Consider the following 27,903-nt stretch of genomic DNA (forward strand, 5'->3'; position numbering starts at 1 on the left):
TGTTTATTAATATTTTCATTTTTGTTATATTTAGGATTTTGTAGCTTCTTTTATTTATCGTATTCTATTTATTCCAAAACTATCATCACAATGGACAATAACTATCGTGATAATACCTTCGGCAGTACTAATCAAGCGTCTTACAGTGAATTAACTCCTGTTGCATCAGATTTGCTATGACACAGAAACTTTTTTTATGCTGGCCATGGTAATCATAACGCTGGATTCGTTCTTCAAGTATGTTTTGTTTTGGTCAAAGTGTTTTTTTTTTTTTAAGCTACGTTTCTGTGTTTATAACTATACGACACATAAAATAGCAAACATTCGATATTATTGGGTACCGAATATGTATTAACTAGACAAGTTATATATTTATAAATTGAATATGAACAATGATGCATGAAAAAAATTCTGTGATTTTTTACGTGCATCGTCGATATAATTTTTAAAAACATTCTATGTGTGCAACAATTATTACATGTTCATTATTTTTATTATCATTTAATTCTATAATTAATATTTTTTATCACAATTGATGATTATAAGCTATCTAATAGCATAATTTTTTTGAAACTTTAAAATTTACATTTCGTAGTGGGTTCTATCACTATTCAAACTAGATTATTGAAAAGAATAAACACAAATATTACTAACTGAAAATTTAAAATTTACAGTTTATAGTTACAATATCGTTATCTTGAGAAACAAGTTTTTAAAATTTTAACGTAAAACTTACTGAGAAAAACTACAAGTTTTAAAGCATATCGAATGATACTTTGATAATTTTCATCAAATATTACAGTGTGAGAAAGTAAACTTAATACATTGTGAAATTGTAATGTTTCATACTTAAAATGTAAAACTAACTGCGTGGGGCCGAACTATAACTAGCTTATGAGAAACAAAAGTTTAAAAATAGGCAAAATTATAAATAAAAAAAATATGACTATTTTGCTTTGTTAACTTAAAAAAAAATTGAATTGAGCGGAAAAAAAAATTTTGTCAGAAGTGGGATTTGAACCCACGCCCTCATAGAGGACCAGAAGCCTCGGATCCGTTATACGGACAAGGTATTAACCTTGAGTCTGGCGCCTTAGACCGCTCGGCCATCCTGACATATTTTTTGGAAACTGTGATAACATATATGAACATAGGCAACTTTTATCATTTTTTTATCGACCAAAACACGATAAATTTAATGACTTATGCAGTAATTAGTGTTAAGATAGTCAGAAATGGATAAAAAACGTTTTTTACTACAGAATTTAATAAAAACTAACAAATGTGCTTGCCTTTCTCTCGCGATATCTCAGAAGCTATACATCGGAACCCTATAAATATGCGAGTGTAATTAAAGCTAAATACCTAAGCTTCAAATTAAGCGCAAGTAGAACTTTGAGTGTTAATTAGTTCAGAAGTTATGAATTTTGAAAGTTGGAGAAAGCGAAATTTTGATTTTTTATAAAAAGTTACTTGTCTTAAAAATTCGATATTTCGAAAATTTATGGTCGAAACCTTATCATTATGTTCGTAAAGTTGAAGCTTAAATTTTAAGCTTTAAAATGAGCGCAATCAGGTTTCTTTATCTTAATTAGTTTAGAAGTAATCAATTTTTAAAGATTGAGGGCAAGAAATCCTAATTCTTCCGATGCTGGATCTAAAAGTTTTGTTCAGAACGTTTTATCTCGAAAACTACAAGTCTAAAGTCTATGATCATCTAAGTTAACTCGAAGCTGAAAGTCTAAGCTTTAAAATAAGCGCAACAAGATCCCTCAATCTTGATTAGCTTAAAAGTTATAGATTTTCAAAGACAACTAGACCTTATCATAAAACAAATTCAACTTTTCGCTGTAAAACAGTTAGGCATCTTCTGTTCAAGATTATTCCCTTATCACTGGAATCAATAAACACCAAAAAAACCAACCGAGCACTTCTAAAGCTACTCTAGAATGAACCAGAGGGCAGCACAACGCAAATCACAACTAAAACTCAACGAAATGCAGCGTAGTTTAAAAACCAAGTCCACGAGTTAACTTTAATCTTCACCGAAAGCAAAAAAGTAGAAGCTTAGGCTAAGCAATCACTGATTGTGATAAATTCCTGCTCGAAAATAATCCAACATCTATTTCTGGACTTTGAAATCTAAATCCAGATGATAGTTGACTAATTTTACTGGAGATGACGCCACGGAACAGCAAAAGTTTAGTTGGACAATTAGAATCCACGAATTCAGCTGGTAAGCAGCCAGCACCCGTAACGTTTAGGGGTCACAATCTGATCGAAAATGACGGCATCGATGCCAGAACTTTCAAACCAAAACCAAAACCTTCAATATTACGAGTTTAGAGTTAGATAAATAGAACATTATGGAAGTTATCAGTGACAGCTTGATTGAAGACGAACTATGGGTCACACAAATAAAGATTACTAGAGTCAATACTCTGGATTAGAGTTTCCATTATGCTAATTATCATCTGTTGATACCAAGAAGGCATAAAATTTAGTTGAGGGATAGCTTAGTCAGTTGATGAAGCCAAGCTAGCTTTTCAGAGTCTGCAAATTCAATGTCAGCTTCGTGCAGAGCCCATACCTTGTCCATACTGGGAAAGTCACGCTAGAGTTCTTTTTTCTACTCAGGTGACAGTCCCTATCTGTACATACGATCAATTGATCAGCGATGTCCATTTTCTAGTGAGTTTGTCACGTCGCTAATAAGATGACGAGGCATGTATTAAACATACTTGCCCATTGGCTCAGTCACCATGAACCCAAAATCCCACATGGGTCGTCCCTGGATCAGCTGGATGTAATTGGCCTATTTTACGTGAGGTCAAGTTCCTGAATTGGTCATCAAGTTGTACAGGGACCGTTCGTCCAGAGGAAACTAGTCATTTTAGCAAAGCCAATGATTTAGAGACCAGTCCTCCGGATGCCGACGTCTTGTCCATGTGAGATGGATATTGCTCGCACTGGGGTTCCTTATTGTCTACTTAGACAACCCTAATCTACGCGCACAATCGATTGACTGACTAGGGGTTGGCATTTCCTGGAGGCGTGTCTGAACACGCCCCATCAGTTCGACCATCGTAAGACCAAACCCTTGGACCCACACCCTAGCCATTTAAAAAAATAAAGAGACTCTGGTCAGGGTGATGCTTGGGAGGTTTCCCTAAGCTCTCAATTTCCTGTATTGGTCCCTGGGCTCCTTCAGGAAGTGGTAAAAAGCCACGTTATCTTCGCCCCTATAAAAGGCTGCCTCCGCCATAATATTTTCAAATATCGATAACTCGGAAACTAATCATCAGAACCTTATAATCATAGTAATAGAATTGAAGCTCTAAGTGTATGATTTAAAACAAACGCCAGCAGGTTTCTTAGTTTTGATTACTTTGGAGACTATCAAATTTTTAAGATGACCACTTATGGTCCAAAGAGCGGGGTTTTTACTACAATGGCTCATTTCCTACTCGACATCTGAGAAGATTACGATCGGAATCCTATAAACAGACTAATGAATTTAAAGCCACTGTCCTCAGATGTGTAATGAGCCCAATGCTATTTCTCAATCCAGTAGACTCGCGATTTTCTATCGATCCTCTGGGATGTTTGAAAGAAAATCGAGAGAAGGTTAAAAGGTGTGGTAATTGGTGGTGGGGATACGTCTGTGTGAATGTTTCGTGTATTTGTGCAAGAATAAAGGAAACATCAAGGAACATAGTGTAATATTCTAATGTCTAATATTTATTATTTCATTCATCATATATGATATCATTTATATAAAATTATTTTCAGAGTTTTGCTAGACATCAATCCAGCTAATAAATGCAACAAAAAAACGAAGAAAAAAAGGAAACAACAAGTTAGTAACTATTGCACAGCTGTAAAAAAATTGGATAATTATTTAGAGCCATACCGCAGAGATTAAAGAGAACATCTGATCGTGAATGGAAAATTTTTTAGAATTAAGTGAAACTGTATATTGATACCTTGAAAAAATAATAAAATTTTGTAATCCTTCATTAGTGTTTAATTTTGAAATATTTATCTGACCCAACTATAATCTTTTTCAAAATATCATAGAATATAATATCCATTTTTAGATTTAAAAAATAAAATTCGAAAATTTATGATATTTTGATCAATTTCAACGTTTATGTAGAAGTTTTTGAATTTGAAACTGTAGAAAAATTTAAAAAAAAATCATGTAATTAATTAATATTGATTCTGAATTTTGCGTAAGAAAATTATTAAATTTAATATATTTCTTATTAATTTTGAGATTTCAGTTCTGAACTTTAATATTTAAATCTTCATTAATATTGAGAATCACCATGAAATTTGATAATATTGGATCTGAATTTTACGAAAAAAAATTATTAAATTTGATAAATTTTTTATTAATTTAAAAATTTTGGTTCTAAATTTTAACATTCGACTATATATTAATTTTAAGAATAATTATAAAATTCAATATCATCGATTCTACATTTTAAGAAATAAAATTTTCATACTTAAATACAATGTATGTGAACATATATTTATATAATTATATATTTACATGTATAAATATTATATGTCAGTCATATAATTAAATCATATATCTTATCATATAACTTAAAGTATAGTATAAAATATTATAAGCAATATTTATAAGTTAGCATGTAAAAAAAATATATTACCGATATATATGTTGCAAATTATAAAATCTTATACTATTTCGGCAAAATTTTATATATGGCTCCATATATGACTTCTTATAATTCCATATAATTTATTATATATTTTGAATTATACTGAAGCTCATATATTGCTTTTTCATACGGGATACTAACACTTACGTACTGTCGGGTAAACCAGTATAGAAAGGGTTCTGCGGGCGGAGCTGTAAGGCAGTTAAAGTTAAAAATGACATAAAAAAAGGGTCAAACGGAAGAAAATCAAAGCGGAAGAACATCGCGAGTCTACTGTCTTAATTCCATAAGAAGCTATCAATTTTTAAAGAGCCAAAGTTTGAACTAAATGCATTTTTTCTCAAAAAAGTTTCATTTTCAAATGACGATATCCCAAAAAACTAATGATCGAAATAAAACTGATCAGAAATGGAAATTGTAGACAATGATCCGATCTTTCGAAAAATCATAACCGGATTCTGATACCACGGTTAGTTTTTGTTCAATAAATTGAGTAAAAAAAAAGGAAATAGCAAGTTCATAGACATTGAAATTGAATCTTTAATAATTATTAAAATAAATGACAATATAATTAAATTGTTTTATTGATATAGTGGCCACCTCTGAGAAAATAAATCATAAAATAATAAATATTTAAAACACAAATGACCACCGGCGAGTGTAATTTATATTACGTGTGTTGTAGCGATAAATAAATGCGACGACGGGTGTCTCGCTTGGAAATCGCACCTTCAACAGCTCAAACTTACTGTAGAGTTTACTACAGGCTAGGGTGCTGAGAAAACTTGAAATATAATAAAAAATTATCATAAAAACGAGTGGTTAAATGTAATTTTATATTTTATATATATATACATGATACATATATACATACATGATATATTTATTTTATACAACACGCGATGTGACGTTTTCATGTTACGTGTACTCGAGCATTACCACTTTTACCTCATTCTATAATTACAGTTGTTACTTTTGTTTTTGTTTCAAAGGAAATCAAGAAATTTTATCGATAAAATTATTTTTATTAATTTTATAATTTATTACTTTGAAACAAACAGAGATTAAGAAATGGAGGTTAGGCTCATTTTCAAAAGTAGACTTTTAGCTATAATTATTATAAAAAAAAAGTATGATCTAGGATCAATAGTTTTGGAGATATTGATCTGAAATGATCTATAGTAAAAAAATTAAGTTTTGGTAAAAATTGATTTTATGAACTTTGGAAATTTATAACTCTACTCTCTTAAAATGAACCAATGAAATTTCACTGATTTTCCAGTGAAATCCACTGGTTCAACCAGTGAATCGAGCGGTCACTGGTTCAACCAGTGAAATTCACTGATTCAACCAGTGGACTAAGATGATCGTTTGGCTCACTGGTTGAACCAGTGAAATTCACTGGTTAAACCTGTGATACGCCGGTGTACTACATAAATATAAACACAATAGGTTAGATTAATTTTATTTTATTATAAACGTTTATTTAAAAACAAAGTGAACTAAAAGAGTCTTAATAACAATTATATTTAATTAAAAATTATTTTGTAATAAAATAAATAATATTTATTAGGATTTATAAAAATTTAATTTGTTTCCATTTTCAATGGGCTTTTTATATTGTTTAATTTTAAAATTATGTCATTCATTTTTGAGGTTAGCTCCAAGCTATTGAAATTACTCCAAAGTTATTTATTTTTAAACTCTGTAAAAATTGTGTCATATAATTATTATTGTTATATAAAAGTTAGTTAAAATATTACATGAAGATAATCAATAAATATTACTTATTTATTGGCATAATAAAACACTTAAATATACTCATGTACAGAATGCTGCTGTACCCGCGCGCTTACATATTTTTAGTTCACTGGTTGAAACTAGTGAGCGCGACGTTCACTGATTCAACTAGTGAAATTCACTGGTTCAACCAGTGAACTTTTAGTCACTGGTTAAACCAGTGAACTTCACTGGTTGAATCAGTGAACTTCACTGGTTGAATCAGTGGAATTTCACTGGTTCATTTTAAGAGAGTATAGTTTAGGTTTATCATTAAAAAATTATTATCATTTATTTTATGCGGATGATCTTGTCATTTATCGTTACTGTAAGCTTAATGATTTGATGTAAACTGTATAAATGTGCTCAATGAAGAGATTAAAGTAATATCGGAATGGTCTTTGAAAAAGGGACTAAAAATAAACTAAAAATAACGAGATCTGCAATCTCTATCTATTCCTAATATTGTATTTATGGTCGTACCATAAACTATTGCGTCAGTTAAATATTTAGGGGTTATTCTTGATGTTACTTTGTCATAGTCGCTGCAAACTACTGAAGTTTGTAAGCGCAGTATGAGAGTTTTGTCACAATTGAAGATGAATGGTGACGTCTTAGTATAAAATTTAAGAAGATGTTGGTCATTACACTAGTTTTTCCTGTCTTTGATTACTATGCTGCTGTGTTTACAGAAATCACTGGTCAGTAGCAGATGAGGCTGCAGTGTAAACTAAATGATTGCATACGTTATAAATTTAAAATACCTAAGTATGAATTACGCAATACTATGAGGACCTTAGGCGGCTTACACTTATAGTCTCAGACGCGAATTTTTTCTAGTCTGTTTAATTTATAAAGCTTTACTTTTGCTTCAAAACCCGCTATTTAGAGACGAGCTACGTTTAATGGAGCCGAAGGGACGCAGGAGGGATGTACGTCACGATTTCCTTGAGCTACCTTATTGTCGAACAGCGAAGATGATAAGTCGTTTATAGTTAGTGCTATAAAAGCCTGAGATAGGTTATCTGAAATTTGTATGTCGCAGCCTAAGTTTCAAGAATTTCGGCGAATGTGTTTCTTTCTTTTTAAATCGAAACTGTTAATTTGTTAAATGTGTGATCATTGTGTGCGTTTTGTTTAAACATAGTGTGTTATACTTCTGTATATTTTCTGTACATTTGGATGGCCGCGTAGGAGTTTCGATTCCATGGCCTTAAAATAATAATAATATCTCGGAACCCTAGCAGACCTGAGTTACCGAAAATTCACGGTATTTTTACCGTAAATCTACCGTAGAAAACCGTAAAATTCGAGTAGATTTACCGTAAATTACGGTAAACCCACCGTAAATTGCGGTAAATCCACCGTAATTTACGGTAAATCGGTACTTTACGATGGATTACCGTAAATTACGGCGGGTATACCGTAAATTTAACGTCGAATACGATAAATCTACCGTAAAAAAATTCGGGTGGATTACCGAATTACCGTAATTTACGGTAAATCGGTACTTAACGGTGGATTACCGTAAATTACGGCGGGTATACCATAAATTTAACGTCGAATACGATAAATCTACCGTAAAAAAATTCGGGTGGATTACCGAATTACCGTAATTTACGGTAAATCGGTACTTAACGGTGGATTACCGTAAATTACGGCGGGTATACCGTAAATTTAACGTCGAATACGATAAATCTACCGTAAAAAAATTCGGGTGGATTACCGAATTACCGTAATTTACGGTAAATCGGTACTTAACGGTGGATTACCGTAAATTACGGCGGGTATACCATAAATTTAACGTCGAATACGATAAATCTACCGTAAAAAAATTCGGGTGGATTACCGAATTACCGTAATTTACGATGGATTACCGTATTTCCGTATTTTACGGAAAATCCACCGTAAATTACGGTAAAACCACCGTAATTTACGGTAACCCGGTATTTTACGGTGGATTACCGTAATTTACGGTGGGTTTACCGTAATTTACCGTAATTTGGGTCCGTTAGGGAAACTAATTAAGATTAAGGACCAGGGTTGGGTTTATTTAGATAAGTGGACTTTTAGTTACAATTTTCGTTTTGAAAAATTTGATCTAGGATCAAGAGTTTCAGAGATATTGATCTATAGAGATAGAACGGTCTAGTGGAGAAAATTTAGGTTTGGTAAAAATTGATTTTATCAATTTTCGAAATTTATAGCCTAGACCTCAAGCTTCAATTTGATCGACTCTTTGATCAAATTCCCTCACTTAACCTTAAAAATACAGTCTTTAAAAATAGTAAATTCTCAAAAAATGAGTAAAACGAAAACTTACAACATTATCCTGCCTCGAAACGTCAGCTCCATGTTTCAGCAAAAGCTCAACGACTTCAAGATGTCCCTCGGCAGCGGCTTTTTGCAACGGAGTGACTCCGGTCTGTAACAAAAATAAATAAAACCATTAAATTACTTGGATTGGTAGGGTATTGAAAGCAACTTATCCTACTTAATTAGGTCTTATTGAAGGTATTTATTTAGTTAACTATTAATTGGCTCATACAGACTCTCAGATTGATAAAAAAGTCTAAATAAATAGAATAACGTAAGAATTATTTGTGGGTTTTAAAAGAAAATACACTTAAGCAAGACATTTACGATCTATTCCCTTTTATCTCTTATTTATTTTACATCATTTTTTTTTACTTATTCGTATTCTTATCCTTATTCATACTTACACGTGTCCTTAAATGGTACTTACGAGTAACAATTGTACTGACATCATTATCCCGGACGTTAGTTTGCAATTAAATGGATAAATTAAAACAAGATGCCCACATTTTTTTTCAACGGCATTTCATTTACTATAGAAATTTATAACTTCGTAAGTAATTGAAATCAAGGAATGAGATCAGGATTATTTTAAAGAGTGGACTTTTGGCTACAATTTTTGTTTGAAACAAATTGATCTAGGATCAATACATTTTGAGATATCGATTTATATAGATAGAATGATCTATTAGAAAAAATTCATGTTTGGTAAAAACAGATTAATTGATCTTGGAAAATTCATAACTTGGAAATTTATGGAAATCAAAGACCGAGATTAGGCTGATTTTTAAAAGGACATTTTTGGCTAAAATTTTTGTTAGGAGCTAATTGATGTAAGATGAAGAGTTTCCGAGATATAAATCTATGTAATTAGACTGATCTAGCGGAAAAATTCGAATTTTCGATGAAAGTTTACTATAGAATATTCCTTTTTTGTTTTTTTAACCCGGGTCAAAATTAAAGAAGTAGTTTGAGTCTCCAAAGCCTCAGTTCTTTTGATGTTGGACTTGCCGCTGAATGTAATATGTTATTTAAGTCCTCGATGTCCTAAAAGTAGCGTATGGAGAAGTAAATCACCTTTTTAAAATGGTATTTTATCCCTCCATGGCCTACCATATTGCACGCCTCGGAAGCGAAGCGGAGAGGTTGTGCTTTATAACCAACCTGTCAAGGTCACACGATTTCCACTCATTAAAGTGCATATATTTTTTTTCTATTACTCTTACACATTATGAAAAACACATCAATATAAAGCTGAAACACTAATAAATAATCCTGATACTTTTTTTAATTTGTCTAATATGTATTAATATAAAAAAAAGTTCATTAAAAAAAATTTATCGTGGACGTCCATTAGTCTGTGGTTAAAAAAAACGGCGTGGTACGGATATCTCGAGAACGACTTGACGAAACTACTTAATTTTTTTTTCAAAATTTTCAGAAATAAGCAAAGAAGGTTCCTTTCGAAAATCACTACTGTAGGCCTTCTCGTTTTTTTAAAAATAAATCATTACGGTTAAAACCGGCAATCTTACATGTAAACAAACACACACCGCCGCCATTTTTCATTAGGAATGTTCTCCTTATTTATTTTTTTTTTACTTTTATTACCGTATATTTACCATGGAAATTTCTATGGAAAAAGAGTGGGATATTCAATTTTATTCGAAATTTAACTTTAAAAAAAAAACATAACATGAGCATTCGAGGCGTGCACTTTTGGATTTTCCAAATTTTTATTTAAAAATGCTATCCAAGTCCTCAATACCCTAAACGAAGCGCATGGAGGACTTAATCACCTTTTTCAAAAGATGTTTTAACTCTCCAATGCCTACCATACTTTTAATCTGTAACTTCGAATGAGCTCAATTCTTTAGCATGATATTATTGTTATACATAAAGATATTTCCAACTGATCGTGAGCGTTTTTTTTGGTTTTCAAAAGGATGTTTATTTATAAAATTTTTCAATTACATAATATATAAGTAATAAAGATCCTTATAACAACTTAAACACTAGATTTTAATAATTTATGATTGGTTGTCATCTAGCGATGAGTCTTGCCAATTAACCTTTACTTAACTTATTTCTTTAGTTATTCCTTATTTTTGATCATTAAAATTTTTAAATATGAATTAAATTCTTCATTATAGTTATGAGCTATGGTAAAAAAAAATAAATATTAAATATAAAAAAACCATTGTAACATTAGGTTGCCTTTACGGCATTAAAATCTTAAGGAGAGGTAAAGGGAGGGATAGGATGTGGGTTTAGGTGGGAACGAGTTTATGTAATATTTACAATATGTACAGATGATATTTATGCTATTGCACGATCAATAATTCTTTTGGGGTCTAATGATAGGCTCTATTAGGAGGTCTTTGCTGCTGCCGTGATTGGAGTTTCTTTATTCTCGGATCGTGAGCGTCCGAGTAGCTGTGCGGTAGTGGTTGTGCTTCATATTCGTAAGGCCGTGGTTTCGAATCCCGGCAGCAGCAGAATAATTTTCAGCAGTTTTTTTCAGTTTCTTTGACAGTTTCCGTTATCCAACACATCGTTCGTATTTATTGTTCACATAAAATAATTAATTAATCATATACTAATAAGTCAAAGGCTCTAATTATTCAATTCGAATTTCGAATGACTTAGTACTATTCTATTCGAACGCCTACTCGTATAACTTTAGCTATTATTATTAATATTTTAAATTTTATGATTTTTTAATTTACAACAAAACATTTATTACTAAGAAATTATTTTTGGAATTTTTAAATTTCAAATTTTCTTCGATCAAGGTGGCCATTTTTAATTAGTGGCCCCCTTTTCCCTTCTGTTTCTTTACCAATTATACGCGATCCGATGAGAGTCTTTTTCGATCTATAAATTTAGGCTCTGGAGGCTTATTTTACCTTTTTAAAAAGGTGATTTGAACCTAAACTTGGTTAAAACGGACAAAGTTACCACGTTTAGGTTCAAATCACCTTTTCAATGCATGGATCTTCATATTCTAAGAAGATGATTTGAACCTCCTTACTCTCGTGTAGGATTTGGAGGCTCAAATCACCTTTTTAATTTTGACTCGGGTAGTTTTTTTGGATATCAGGGTCAATAACAATAAAATTAACTAATAATTTCAACACGAAATATTTTTATTGATAGCTTTGTTGAAATAACATGTTATTTCACAGTTACAAATTTTTATAAACTTTTTAAAAAGTTATAACGCATCTACGACCTTTGCCCTGCATCAGTATCCCACTACAAGAGGTTCCTGCACAGCAGTCGCTACCGCTATGGCACTAAAAAAAAAGAACATTTGTTAAAAAAAACATCAATAATAATAATATTAATAATAATAATAATAATAATAATAATAATAATAATAATAATAATAATAATAATAGCAATACACTAATAGAAGGATTTTTCAGCATTTAAACATATTTCTTAGTATTTCCCGCATGAAAAAAACTTATACTCTGAAATTATATCAGATAATATAATATTTATTATATTATAGTATAATTTAGAATATAAATAATTATATATTTAAAAATAACTACTTTTTTGCCGTTTTCAATATAAAATTTTATATTTTAAAAGTATATCAATATAATATATAATTTTATATTTTGGCATATATTATCATTATAAAAACTCCATATAATATTAGATTATATAAAAAAAATATATGTCATTATATAGTATCAATTTATAGGTTTATATATTATGATTTTATAATTCAAATTATATTATTAACAGTATAATATAATATATAATGCTCGTATATAAGCTTGTATATATTAAAAGATATACATGACACTTTTGTGCTTCGAAAAATTTTCAGTTCCATGAATGCTCTTTCGGTATCCTCTAAAACTTATTTTATTTTGAGTAATCATTTTTTTATATTAAAAATTAATCATATAAATGAAAATTTATAGTCATAACGACTCTCTCTACAAACTTCCTTTCAAGTTCGATCTACATACTTAATTTACTCGAATAAAATATATTCTCATTGATACTCACAATCATCGTCAAACTGAAAGTCTTTATTTTTCATATTTTATTTTATATTTTTAGATATATAATGTATTATATAATACAATATACAATTCAATATCTTGAGATTCTCCAACGTCAATTATATAAAAAAATGTATTTAACAATATAATATTTAATATATAAAAAAATATATTCTATTATAAATCATTCCAATGTATGTATATTTATAATGAATTTTATAAGTTAAAAATTATATTTTATAATTATATTACATATTATGAAAATATGTATATATTTTTTTATAATTTAAATTATAAATCAAAGTATAACTTTGAATTTATATAAATATTATATTTTATTATACATACATTTTTGCCGTTTTAGAAAATTATATATTTACGGTATATTTTTTTATATATAATCAAAATATATGTTATTTTCATGCGGGTTAAGAAATCATTTCTTAAATAGTAAGAAATATTTGTTAAATAAAAAAAAATGATTTCGTAAATACCAAGAAATCTTTTTGAATGCTAAGAAATCCTTCTATTAGTGTAATAAGTAGATAATTTATAGAACTTTATAATTGTTAACGTACGGGTTCACCTCCCAAACGGCAAGCTTCTGTTGCAACCAAGGAAAGTATTGCAATGATGACGAAGATAAGAATGATTCTTGACATTTTAGATTATTTAAGCTATAAAATGGATTACAAAAGATATTCTTATTATTAGTTCAGTATTCTGGCAAAACTTATAACTATAATTGAAAAGGCCAAGAAGCCTTTTTGGTAGAAAATTCAATTTACTATAAAATTGCACACTATAATTTATCACGTATCTCTGATAGATTAGCCGGGATTTCAATTTACGGATGTAAATATTTTGTCACTAAAAATTTATCATCTGAATTTTAATCAAGGGTAATAAAAATTATTATTTTGATTTAACTATCAAAGATCCGATAACAAAGTACTGAAACAATTTTATAGAGCGCGCCTATTGTGGAAATCCATACAGGAATTAATAAGAATTAAACATAAAATAAAATGTTCGAAGATCCAAAAGTGCACACTTCAATCACCCGTTTTATTTTTAGTTATTAGTTTCATTTTATAATATCAATTAATTTTTTTTTTCATTATGAATTTATAACTAACTTATAAATTTAGCGGTTTCACACTTGAGGTGTGCAGAGAAATCCATAGAAATCCATGGGAATCCATTAGATCTCATAAAATCTATGGAAAAATTAAAACATACTAAAGAAAGTTCATATTGAATTTTTAAGGCTTTCTTGCAAAAAACCTAAATTGTAGATAATATCCACCATGGGGTAAAATAAGCAGTACGTTAATCAACCAAAAACATGAAGATAGTAAATAAATAGATTCTTCCATTTTATGGCATATCCGTATACGGTCAAAAAACCCTATCCAAAAATTCCCATAGAATCCACTCAAATGGGTCAAAAGCCGCATAGAATCCTATAGACGTATTGGTCTTTAAGCGGCTTTTGACCCTTTCTAATGGATTCTATGGGAACTTTTGGGTAAGGAACTGGGATCCCGCGGAAGTGTACCTGGAGTCTGACACTGATTCCATGAAAATCTATATGGGCTTCCTCATAGATTCTCTTGGAAATCCATTTAGCCATTCCTTTATATATTTATAGATTCCCATGGAGATCTATATGGATTTCTATGGAGATTTGGCTAAAAATACAATAGCAATTTATCTAGGAATCCATCTGGGAACCGATGATAATTAATACGGATTCCTAAATAGATTTCTTAGGCAGCGACAATTCGATTCCCGACAAACATCACTATCACAATATTTTACGGATTTTTTACAATGAATCGAGCTATCATAGATAACATAAACAAAGTCAAGTACTTACCAAGTAATATCACTTACAATGGAATGTAACTGAAGAAACTATGATACAATTTTCACGGTGTCCTGAGTATTTATATGATTCTCTGATTATTTAATCACTCGGACTGGTGACCCACATTTTGTTTTCCTTCCATTGTATTCGTAAAATAAATAAATAAACTAATCCTGAGAGTTATTAATAATATCTCCATAAACAATGAGACAATGAAAGTAAAAACAACAAACTTATTGTATTGTTCATTTGTTTATTAATATCAATCGTATTATTTTTATTTTGGTCTGCTCGCTCAACCCTTTCCTAGTCGTCCGACTGCTTGTGACACTACCAGATGTACGAAATTTCGTTAAATCATGTTCTCGTTGTAAATAAACACGTGAAAATTGAACACAGAAATGGTTCATGATAGTTGTTGTGTTGTTAATAGCAGAAATATAGGCAGTTATAGTTAGTGTAAATTTTTATACATTTCCAAGAGCTACCCGCATGAAAAAACTTTATGCGTGAAAAAGATACTTTAAAATATATGAATATTATAATGTGATATATTGCACAATATATAAAATAATATTTATATTTTTGCCGTATTAATATATGATAACATATTAAAAAAAAATATATTGCTACAATATCCCGGGGAAAACGATTTAGATCTGACCATATATAATTATATCTGATCAGATCTGATTTGTCAGATCTGGCCAGATCTTTAAATTGTCTCTATCTGACGAGATCTGGACAGATCTGATCAGATATAATTATATGTGGCCAGATCTAAACCTTTTTTCCCGGGATCCCTATTAAAAAAACAAAATTAAATTGCAAAAAAAAAATAATATAGTTTTCATTCGATCCGAAATGTAATCTAACGTATTAGAAACGTTACTTAGAAGAGTTATACATGAATTTGATTGATGAAAAAATCCCGATGACTGCTGGGCTCGAACCTGCATCCTTCAGATCCAAAGTCTTTGACGCTATCCACTGCGCTGCTCCACGTATGTGATCGCGTGAATGTAAATAATCAGATATGAACAATTTTCATGATTATATCTGAGCAGATATAACAAGATCTGATTATGTTAATTGTTGTATTTAGTTCAGATATAGTTATATCTGGTCAGATCTTACGACATATACGCCGATCTGACTAGATATAATCATGTCTGACAGTTTATCTAGCCTAGATCTAATTATATCTCATTAGATCTGACCGGATATGAACGGTGGTTGGCCAGATATAATAAGATCTGATCATGTGTAATTATTAGTTCTGATCAGACAAATGATTGGCAAAGATATAATTTTATCTGATCAGATATAATTTTATCTGATCAGATATAATTTTATCTGATCAGATATAATTTTATCTGATCAGATATAATTTTATCTGATCAGATATAATTTTATCTGGTCAGATCTAAATCATTTTCTCCGGGTAACTACTTAATCAGATCTGATCGAATCTGATGCTGTTGACAACTTCGATATAGTTATATCTGGCCAGATATGATAAGACCTTTTCATGTCTAATGTATTTTGCAATCCAGATATAGTTATATCTGTTTAGATCTGGCCAGATATGATAAGACCTTTTCATGTCTAATGCATTTTGCAATTCAGATATAGTTATATCTGTTTAGATCTGGCCAGATATGATAAGACCTTTTCATGACTAATGTATTTTGCAATCCAGATATAGTTATAACTGTTTAGATCTGATCAGATATGACTAGATCTGATCATGTCTGATGAATTTTTTAACTCAGATATAGTTATATCTGTTTAGATCTGATCAGATATGACTAGATCTGATCATGTCTGATGTATTTTTCAACTCAGATATAGTTATATCTGTTTAGATCTGATCAGATATGACTAGATCTGATCAGATCTGATGTATTTTTCAATTCAGATATAGTTATATCTGTTTAGATCTGATCAGATATAACTAGATCTGATTATATCTCAAATCCCATATCTAAACAGATATAAATAGATCTGATCAGATATAATTAGATCTGACCAGATATAATTATATCTGGTCAGATCTAATCCGTTTTTCCCGGGATACTAATTATATATTTATCAATATAACTTTTTTATGTATGTTTAGCATATATATCTTGGTATATTTTATTATATATTGATATCCCGGAAAAAAAGATTTTATATGATCATATATAAACATATATGTTCATATACAATTTATATATGATCATATAAGAAATATATAAAAATTATATATGATTATATAAAAGCTTATATGATCTTATAAAGTTCTTATAAGAATTAATATACTCTCGTAGAGACTTTATAAAAATTGATATGACTTCATACAAAGTTATATATAACTTTATAAAAGAACTAGATAAAGTTATATATGCTTATATATAATTATATATGGTCATATAAAAGTTCATATGATCTTATAAAAATCTTATAAGAATTTATATAGTTTTATAAGGATTTTATAAAAATTGATGTGATTTTATATAAACCCGAGAAAAAGTTCTTATAGAATCATATATAATCATATGTATATATATATGATTATATGAAAGCTTACATAATCTAATAAAATTCTTAAAAGGATTCACATTATCTTATAAGAATGTTATAACAATTGGTGTGATTTTATACAAAGTTATATATAACTTTATAACAATACCAGGTAAAGTTTCATATGCTTATATATAATCATATATGATCATATAAAAGCTCATACGATCTTATAAAATTCTTATAAGAATTCATATAATTTTATAAGGATTTTATATGATTTTTTATAATATTATATATGAGTTTATAACATTACCAGATAAAATGCTATAAATTATATGCAGTCATATATGATTATATAAATACTCATATGATCTTATAAAATTCTTACAATAATTCGTATAATCTTATAAAATTTTTATAAAATTCGATGTAACTTCATATGAAATTATAGATGATCATATGAAATCTTATATGACCTTATAAAATTTTTCTAAGAATTCAGATAATTAATAAAAATTTATGTGATTTTATATGAAGTTATAAATAAATTTGTATGATTACAAAAGAGTTTAATACGGTTATATATAATCATATATGATTATATAAAAGTTTATATAGTTTTATGATTCTTATATATAAATTTCTTATGGTCTTATAAGCAGGTTATCTTAAAGAAATTTATAATTTTATATAAAACACAAATGTGATAAAATTTTATCATATTTGGTGCATTATCGATGTAGGATGTATCAATTTGATCGTTTGATTTAAGTAATGCTATAGATTGTTAAATATAAGGATCAAGCAGACTAGAGAAGCAGACGGCAATCAAGCGATCATCAAAGTTGAGCAGCATTGAGGCAGAACATAAGTTGGATGGGTGACCATTTGGCAAAATAGCAGTTAACCGATAGATGTTTTTTTTTTTTTTCTTTTGTTCATGCATGATTATGTATAATTATAAATCATCAAATCCTGCCAAGTTTGAGATCTAATCATACATATGTTATTGGATATAGAATTAGGTAAAATCATTTTTTCCTGGGTATATATAACTTTATGTGATTATATAAGATTTTATATGAGTCACTTTTATATGATTTATATATGATCATATAAGAACTTTTTTCCCGAGATATTATATTGAAAGTAGTATATTTATTAATATACAGTATGATGTATCTTTTTTATAAAAGTTTTCCAGTATACTGCAAAATATATGGTACTATACATATTTTTTGTACAATGGTATGTTGCATAATAAAAACCATGCATTTTAGTTTGTAATTTTCATTTCTATGCTATCGGGCAGCTTCTCAAAAAATATGGGCATATAAAGACTATAATTTTCAATATATCAAGGAAAATATAATTTTTAATATAATTAGAAAAATATAACTTCAATATACCGCAAACCATAGATTTAAACATAAAAGTTCTTCCATGTGTGATTAATTCTATACAGACAATATATCACTAATTATATGGGTCAAAATATATGTAAATTTTATTATATTATACTTAATAAATTACATATATACCATCCATATACGACAAAAATATATTGAGCATTATATGAGATAATATATGTAGAGAAATATAAAACATTATATAAAAAAAAATATATTATTAAAAATATATATTCCAATATATGTAAAAAACATATATTCATAAATATATATATTAGGGTGGCTCATTTGAAACGACTATTTTTTTTTTTTGCTCCATTGACGGAATATTGTTCTAGACATAAAAAAAAATTTTTCCACAAAATTTGAGCCCTTAATTTTAATTTTAAGAACTCGCTAATTGAATTTGAAATTTTCCCATTCATTTAGCATGTAAAGTGGAGGTTTTTTTTTTTAATTATCTATAGCTCTGCTGCATTTCACGTTTTTTTACTGTCCATAGGCAGAAGTTGTAGGGGAACCTTTATACTTCAAAAGTTCCTACAGTAAAATTTATGTGACAGGAACGGGGTCAGAGTTAAAAAATGTAAAAGTCGATTTTTATCGATTTTTGCGTATTTTTTGAGTTTTTCGTAGAAAATATTGTAGTTACCGAAAAAAGGTAAATGACAAATTTGTAGGAAATCAAATTTGCTACAAAAAAAGTCCTGTAGGCCAAGGCTGTAAAATCTGTTGTTTCTGAAATCAATTGAATTATACATATGAAAATTCGAGATATCTTTGCAGTATATGGTTTGTTAAATTAATAATTTAATTTTCATTTATTAAATGTTTTTTTTAGACATCATATTATTTTTTCATGAAAATATAATTTAAAAAAAAATTTATCTATATGGGGCATTCCACGCCAAATCGGACGGTTTCAAAAATTGATTTTTCCGATTTTCTTCAATTTCTGGTATTTTTTAGTACCCCTCAAAAAAGGCTTCCCGGTAAATTTTGAGATCTTTTTTATTAATGGTTCAAAAAATATCGAATTTTCAAAAAAAACCGCTATTTTAATGGTTTTTTGATCATAACTTTCGTAATAATGGTCGAAATTCAATGTTTTTTTATTGTATACAATGCTATACAAATTGTATACAATTCTATATAATTATATACAATTCTATACAATTCTATATATTGCAATTATATAGAAATGTATATAATTATATAGAATTGTATGTAATTTGTGTAGAATCGTATACGATTTCTATACCCGGGAAAAAATGATTTTGCCTAATCATATATGATCATGCATAATTGTCTATATATGATCAGATCCAAAAATTGGCCAGGTCTGATCATACATAACTTGATCTGTTTATACATGATCATATATGATTATATATAATCATGCATGAACGAATATAGTCATTTTTAGAATCTCATTTAGAATATCTGTAAATTATTAATTAAGTAGTTTAATTAGGATTTATTGTCTTCATCAATATCAATGTTGGTTAAAATTAAATAAAAAAAAAAAAAAAAAAATTATTAACCATCGACAATTATTTTACTACGAGGTCACCCATCCAATTAATGACCAACGCCGATGCTGCTTAACTTTGGTTATCGATGGCTTGTAGTCTGATCCTCTAGTCTGTTATACACTTACAATTAAGAAAAGTTTATGGCATTACTTAACTCAAATAATCAAATTGATACTTTATACTTTTAAATTACTGCCGAAACCTTTGAACATTTTTTAAGTATTGGGGATTTAAGTTTGATTGATAGTTGACAGAATAAAAATTTAATAACATTGATATTAAAAAATTGTCATATTATTTAATATATATATATATATATATATATATATATACATTTAAATATTTATAGGTTTCATATCAATGAAATCTGATCAGATTTAATCATAGACATATATAACTACACATAGGTTTATATCAGTCACGTCTGATCAGATCTAATTATATATAGGCCTATATCTAATTATATATGGGTTTGTATCAATCATGTCTGATCAGATCTAATCATGTATAGACTTATATATGATCATATATGGGGTTATAACATCTAGGTATGATTATATCTAATTATATATAGACTCATATATGATCAGACCTGATCATATATAGACTTGTACATGATTATATATGGGGTCATAACAGCCAGGTATGATCAGATCTAACTATATATAGACTTATATATAAATAGATCTGATCATATATAGACTTATGTATGATTATATATGGGGTCATAACAGCCAGGTATGATCATATCTAATTATACATAGACTTATATATAATCAGATCTGATCAGATCTAATTATATATAGACTTAAATATAATCAGATCTGATTATATATAGACTTATATATGGGCTTATAACAGCCAGGTATGATCAGATCTAATTATGTATGGGGTCATATATAATTATATATAATTATATATGACCCCATATATAATCATGCATGATTATATATAACTTCATATATGATTATATATAATCATATATGATCATATATATGAACATATATAATCATATATGATTAGGCAAAATCATTTTTTCCCGGGTACAGTTATATACAATTGGATCGGGCCATTTTTTGTATATAGTTTTATACAATTGTATAAAATCTTTTTTCATCGGGATATTCAAAAAAATCAATTGAATCAGGCAAAAATCAATCTCAGTGATTAAAATAAGGATTTAAATGACTTTAGACTAAGATCAGAGCATTACTATACAAAGTATCTGAGAAAAATGTTAAAAAAGGTGTTTTATCAATTTTTTTGTTGGTAATATTATTTAAACTAAAGAACGAATTGCATTACAGTATATGGTGATCGAAATAGACCATAAAGACGAAGAGTTGGTATAATTTTAAACACATATTAGTACATTATATCATGATTTATCCGGGAAAAATGACAGAAATTGATATTTTTTTAACTTTTCGTTGTCGATATTTTTTGAACCAATTAACCGATTTTGATGTCCGAAAATGGTAGAATAACGTCTTTGGACCTCAAAACCTCAACATCTGATTAAAACCCGATTCTCGAAATTCAGGGTGAAAAAAATAACTTCCCTTTTTTCGTAAATTTCCAATTTTTTAGCGGGAAGTTCAAAATGAACACACAACAAAAAATAGTAATCAATTGTAATAATAATTTAATGTTTTACATTCATCGAGATGCTGTTACTCCAGACACGAGAAACAATTCTAGAGTGTCTATTTATTAATTTATAAATATTTTTGTTTTTCAACTTCAACTGTAGATAAATAGGTCATATCGTCAGTCTGAATGATTAAATGCATTGATAACTATATAAAACTATATAAACACTCGGAGTACGATGATAATTTAATCACAGTAATTCAAGTTGCATAAAGTTGTAAGAGATATAACTGGGTAAGTCCTCGGCTTTAATAATTGCTCTTAATATAAATTGTAAATTAACTAGAAAAAATTTGATAAAAAATTAGAAGAAATAATTTTCGAAGAAATTAAGACAATACTATCGATATCGCAAGTGTCAAATGTCCCAGGTAGAAAGTCATCAATGGAATTAGCTTGTATTAAGCTAATTTTATCAGTTTTAGCCTAAAATTAGCCAACAAACTATGGTTAACACAAGGTTAGTTGGTAACGCTTTGTATCGCTAACATAAAGCTTGCAGTTTTAGCTTGCATAAACAGTGGCAATTTAGTTTACTATAAGGTTAAAAGTATATCTTATTCTTAGCTAGAATAGATTTGGTAATTTAAGTTTGAAAACATGTTTACAGAGAAAAATTTTTTATTATTTTTTTTTTTGTACACAAACATCAGATATTGGGCATTAAATGTGTAGTGTTATATATATTTTCCCTAGCGGTTTTGACGTCACCGTATAAATATTTATCTGAAAATAATAATAATATTCATTTAAAATCATAAAATAATTAATAAGACGATTTGAGGTTATGCATTACCTTAGATGTAAATCAACTACAAATACATTTCAGAATTATTCTAGTCACATTCAATAGAGAAAAATATATAAGTTTTATTAGTATATAAATTATAAATTAACTTTTGTTTGTTGAAATATTTTAAACTTACCCTAATAATAGTGCAATATAAATAATAAACTTTGATTATAACTTGCAATCAACCACTGTCCAACAAACAAGCTTCCAAGTAGATGGCACTCTTTACTGCCGTGAAGCTAAATTCATTATTAGTCAGTAAATTACTGATTAGTCAGTAAATTTATTCAAAGCTACTGATCTTTCAGTAAATTTTGTAACCACTGAAAAAATCAGTAACATTTTTACTGATTTAACTTAAGAGAGTAAGGACGTTCTAAAAAATTCAAATTTTTTTATTATGAGCATTAAAAACTTGTGATTCAATAAATTAAAAAAAATCAAAACTTACTTGCTTAGTATATATTTTTCTTTCTATATGTTGCAAATAAAATTGAACTTATTCATTACTTATAATCAATAACACAAAATCCTAATTAACCTCAAACTTCAGTTTTCAATGTACGCTTGGAGTAATGTTAGCAGATAAGGTAGTTTTAAGTTTAGAATCCAAGCTTAGAACAAATCTTATCATACGCGTGGAAAAAGAGCTTACAGCAAGGTATATTTGAAGGTTAGTTACACTCTAAAGACTTGTCATAGAATTCATCCTAATAACAACCTAGAATAAAGCTTACAAAACAAGACTTAGATGTTAAGCTAAAATAAAGCTATTTTGAAGTTTCAAACTTGTCCGACTAAGACAATTTTCTACCTGGGGTGTGCTTTGTGTAATTTGACTTTCGTAGTATTTATATTTTTCAACGCCGCGTAAAAGCAAAAGAAATAGAAGTATGCGTACAGTATCTCGGTTTCATTCAAAATATGAGATCATGCGCAAAAATCTATTGCACAAACATCTATTATACAAGTTATTGGCTTTAAATGTTTGTTTACCCGATGAAAAAAGATTTTATACAATTGTATAAAATTATATACAAAAAATGGCCCGATCCAATTGTATATAACTGTATAGAAATTGTATACGATTCTACACAAATTGTATACAAGTCTATATAATTATATACAATTTTATACAAATTATATACAATTCTATATAATTATATACATTTCTATATAATTGCAATATATAGAATTGTATAGAATTGTATAGAATTGTATATAATTATATAGAATTGTATAGGGGAGGGTGGGGCAGAGCGGCCCCCCTGAAATTTTGACCAAAAAAAAAATTTTTTTTTTTTCGACTAATTACTATAAATCCGATATGTTTATTTGCATAAAACCAAAAATAGTTGTCAAGAGAAAGAAATACATTCTTAATGATGAAAACAATTAAAAAAAAAAAAAAACGAAAAAAAAAATTTTTCTATCACTTTTTGGAGGGGGGCCGCTCTGCCCACAAAAAAAATTTTTTTTTTTCAGAATTTTGGCAAAATGTCCATAAATTTGTTCGAAATAGGACAAAAGTAAAGTGATCATATGGTTGAAAGCTACAAAAAATAATAATTGGCTTAGGGGGGCCGCTCTGCCCCACCCTCCCCTATATAATTATATATAGTCCATATAAAATTGATATATAATTCTATACAATTGTATAAAATCTTTTTTCATCGGTTATTAAAATAATATGTTGTTTTATTTAATAATGTAACTGTATAAAAAGAAATATGTCGTATATGTAGTGCTAAGAAATGTGTATGACACTGATATCCCCACATAATTATTTACTAATTACTCTTATCACAAGCTCTGAAGCTCAGATTCTGATTAATCAAAATTTTGTACACAATTTTTTCTTTCCGTTGATACTATTTTCATTGAAATCTGAACGTAACTTTTTGTGAAATAAAATAAACTGTGATTTTCCACAAGGATCAATGGTACGTCAATTGCAAAACCGATAGTACTAGGGGAGGGTGGGGCAGAGCGGCCCCCCTAAGCCAATTATTACTTTTTTTGGCTTTCAACCATAAGATCACTTTACTTTTGTCCTATTTCGAACATATTTATGGACATTTGGCCAAAATTCTGAAAAAAAAAATTTTTTTTTTGTAGGGCAGAGCGGTCCCCCTCCAAAAAGTGATAAAAAAATTTTTTTTTTCGTTTTTTTTTTTTTTAAATTGTTTTCATCACTAAGAATGTATTTCTTTCTCTTGACAACTATTTTTGGTTTTATATTACTCGAAAAAAATTTTTTAAGGTGTATCAATTCTATGATTTTACTTTATTTCAAAAATTTATCAACTAAAAAAAAAAATTTTATTTTTATAAATTTTTAGTGACCAAATTTGCCTCTTACATCGAGAAACGGCCGAAAAATATGAAAAAATAATTTTTTCTGAAGTTTCAGCTGGTCCATTTTGCCCCAGGTGTTATGCGTAGGGCTAGAAATGTGGAATTATAATAATTTTTTATTAATTTGACACTAAAAATATGAAAAAATCACTTTTTCAAAATTTTTGGCATGTTCATTTTGCCCCAAATGTCATGCGTAGGGGTAAAAATGCGCAAACATATATCGGATTTATAGTAATTAGTCGAAAAAAAAAAAAATTTTTTTTTTGATCAAAATTTCAGGGGGGCCGCTCTGCCCCACCCTCCCCTACCTTATATTCTCACTACCTGAAAAATTGACTTAGAAATTCCTATTAATTCTTGTGGGTTTCTGAAAGGATTTCTAAGGTGTTTTCATCCAAATCACCATGAAAATACTGATGTTCCCATGGGAATTTAGAAATATTTAGAGAAATGCCTTAATGGATTCTCATGAGAATCTATGGAAAAGTCCATACAGATTCACATGAGAATCTATGGGGATATCCATATAGCTCCTCATCACAATCTATGGGGATCTGAATAGACCCCCACGGAATACGTTAGGCAATAGGTATAGGCATAGACTGCTATGGTCGTTTAGCAATATTTGGAAAAATGCGTCAATGGATTAATATGAGAATCTATGGGAGACCCCGTATAGATTAACATAAGAATCTATGAGAAAACCCGTACAGGTAAACTCCTATGGGATCTAATTTTAGAATGTTTTCTACAGATATTTATTATGGCCGTAATATATTGAAAATCCAGCGGATGGAACCTCTAAAGGAATCTTCTCATATATTTTCCACCCTATGGAAAATATCTCGACAAGGTTCTATGGATTCCAATGGATTTCAATAGATTTCATTTTGAATTCCCATGAATTCTTATACACGGAAAGAAAATTATGGGAAGTTTTCCTATGCATTATGGGAATGGTTCCCATAATGGTATGGGAACAGTACCTATACTACTATAAGAATGGTTCCCATATATTATGGGAACCATCCCCATAATAGTATGAGAATAGTTCCCATACCATTATGGGAATGGTTCCCATAATGATATGGGAATGGTTCCCATACCATTATGGGAATGGTTCCCATAATATTATAGGAACCATTCCCATATCATTATGGGAACCATTCCCATAATGGTATGGGAATCATTCCCATACTATTATGGGAATGGTTCCCATATTGGTATAGGAACTATTCCTATAATATTATGGGAATTATTCCCATAATGTTATGGGAACCATCCCTATAATATCATAAAATTTTTTTTTTGCACAATAGTGTAGAAATTTCCCAAAATTTTAATTTTCTTGAATGTTTTGTGCTGACAAAAATTTTTGATTAAAAATTTTAATGTTTTTTTGCCAAATACGATTTTTTTTTTCAATGTTTGAATTTTTGTTTTTATGTTTAATAATATTTCTGTGTATTGTAGAAGTGATTATCACACTTCTTTAAATTAATTTTTTCATGATAATATGGGAACCATTCCCATAATATTATAGGAATGCTTCCTATAATAGTATGGGAACTATTCCCATAATATTATGGGAACTATTCCCATAATATTATGGGAATGATTCCCATAATGGTATACGAACCATTCCAATTGCATTATGGGAATCATTCCCATAATATTATGGGAATAGTTCCCATACTATTATAGGAACCATTCCCATAATATTATGGGAATGGTTCCTATAATTTATGGGAATGGCTCCTATAAATTATAGGAACCATTCCAATAAATTATAGGAATGATTCCCATAATATTATAGAAAGTATTCCTATAAATTATAGGAACCATTCCTATAGTGTTATGGGTATCATTCCCATAATTATTGGAACTATTCCTATAATTATGGGAATCATTCCTATAATTATAGGAATCGCTCCCATAATTTATGGTCGTAATTCCTATGATGGTATAGGAAAAAATTTCACAAAATTATGGGAACCGCTGCCATAATTTTCTTTCCGTGTATATAGTCATTAGAAATTTTATAGTATATAAAGTAAATTTTTTACGAATAATGCCTCTTTGACCTTCTACTCTTATTTTAAGATTCACTAGGATTGTTAACTTGACTTTAAATATTTCGAAATATATTTTTTAGCTCAATTTCATTAAAGATGTCGAGAATCTTTTTGATCGTTGTTATAATCGCGATATTTGTTGCTGTCGCAGCAGGAACTTGCAGTAAAAATCCAGGTGCTATTGTGAGTAAAAAATTTTATATGCTTCAAGTCCTCAATAATAACTCATTATTATTATCATTATTATTATTTTTATTTAGTGTACAGATAGTGACGAATGCTGCGGTCCAGCCATTTGTAGTACTATCCGTGGAGGCCATTCAAGATGCTCTATATTATTTTAGATAATTCCTAAAATAATTATAAAATTTCAAAATTATGTAATTTTCATAACTATACAAATAATAATATCTTTATCTGAAATGATATATGTTATATTATTATTTACCCTGTCGTTTAAAAATAAACCGTAGTATAAATTGAATTTTATAAAAACGTCTTCTGACAGAAAAATTTTATATTATAAAGCCCGAAAATAGCCATAGGCGACCGGGCTGTTCCGCGGAGTCAACCTTTTTTTTTTTTTTTTTTATATACTCTTACATTAAGTTTTTAGTTTCGAATATTTTTCTGGAAGCAATAATAGTAATTGTTCAACCTACTGTCATTATAATTTTTATCGACGTATTTTTTAAGAAATTATAAGTAGGGGAGGGTGGGGCAGAGCGGCCCCCCTAAGCCAATTATTATTTTTTGGGGCTTTCAACCATAAGATCACTTTACTTTTGTCTTATTTCGAACAAATTTATGGACATTTTGCCAAAATTCTGAAAAATTTTTTTTTTTTTGTGGGGCAGAGCGGCCCCCCTTCAAAAAGTG

The 27,903-nt window shown here is 28.9% G+C and overlaps 2 protein-coding genes, 1 long non-coding RNA gene and 1 other non-coding gene across 6 annotated transcripts in view; 1 reads left to right on the forward strand and 3 right to left on the reverse strand.

Annotated features, from left to right (window-relative positions):
* LOC130677064 (ankyrin repeat domain-containing protein 6) overlaps nucleotides 1-27,903 on the reverse strand; it is a 153,569-nt gene that overhangs the window by 15,534 nt on the left and 110,132 nt on the right. For both annotated transcript variants that reach the window (XM_057483642.1, XM_057483641.1), the window contains exon 4: nucleotides 8,794-8,895. In XM_057483642.1, the coding sequence (XP_057339625.1) occupies nucleotides 8,794-8,895 (102 nt within the window). The remainder of the gene's footprint in view (nucleotides 1-8,793; nucleotides 8,896-27,903) is intronic.
* LOC130677065 (uncharacterized) overlaps nucleotides 1-27,903 on the forward strand; it is a 95,866-nt gene that overhangs the window by 5,665 nt on the left and 62,298 nt on the right. The gene's annotated exons all lie outside the window — the stretch shown is intronic.
* On the reverse strand, nucleotides 1,001-1,116 carry Trnal-caa (transfer RNA leucine (anticodon CAA)). Its single transcript has 2 exons — nucleotides 1,079-1,116; nucleotides 1,001-1,045 (listed from the first exon to the last, which is right to left on the reverse strand). It is a non-coding gene; the product is annotated as a tRNA-Leu (tRNA).
* Nucleotides 11,918-14,757, reverse strand: LOC130677067 (uncharacterized). Its single transcript, XR_008991523.1, has 3 exons — nucleotides 14,697-14,757; nucleotides 13,393-13,491; nucleotides 11,918-12,085 (listed from the first exon to the last, which is right to left on the reverse strand). It is a non-coding gene; the product is annotated as an uncharacterized LOC130677067 (long non-coding RNA).

Source organism: Microplitis mediator, chromosome 11 (assembly GCF_029852145.1).
Source record: "Microplitis mediator isolate UGA2020A chromosome 11, iyMicMedi2.1, whole genome shotgun sequence".
NCBI lineage: Eukaryota > Metazoa > Arthropoda > Insecta > Hymenoptera > Braconidae > Microplitis > Microplitis mediator.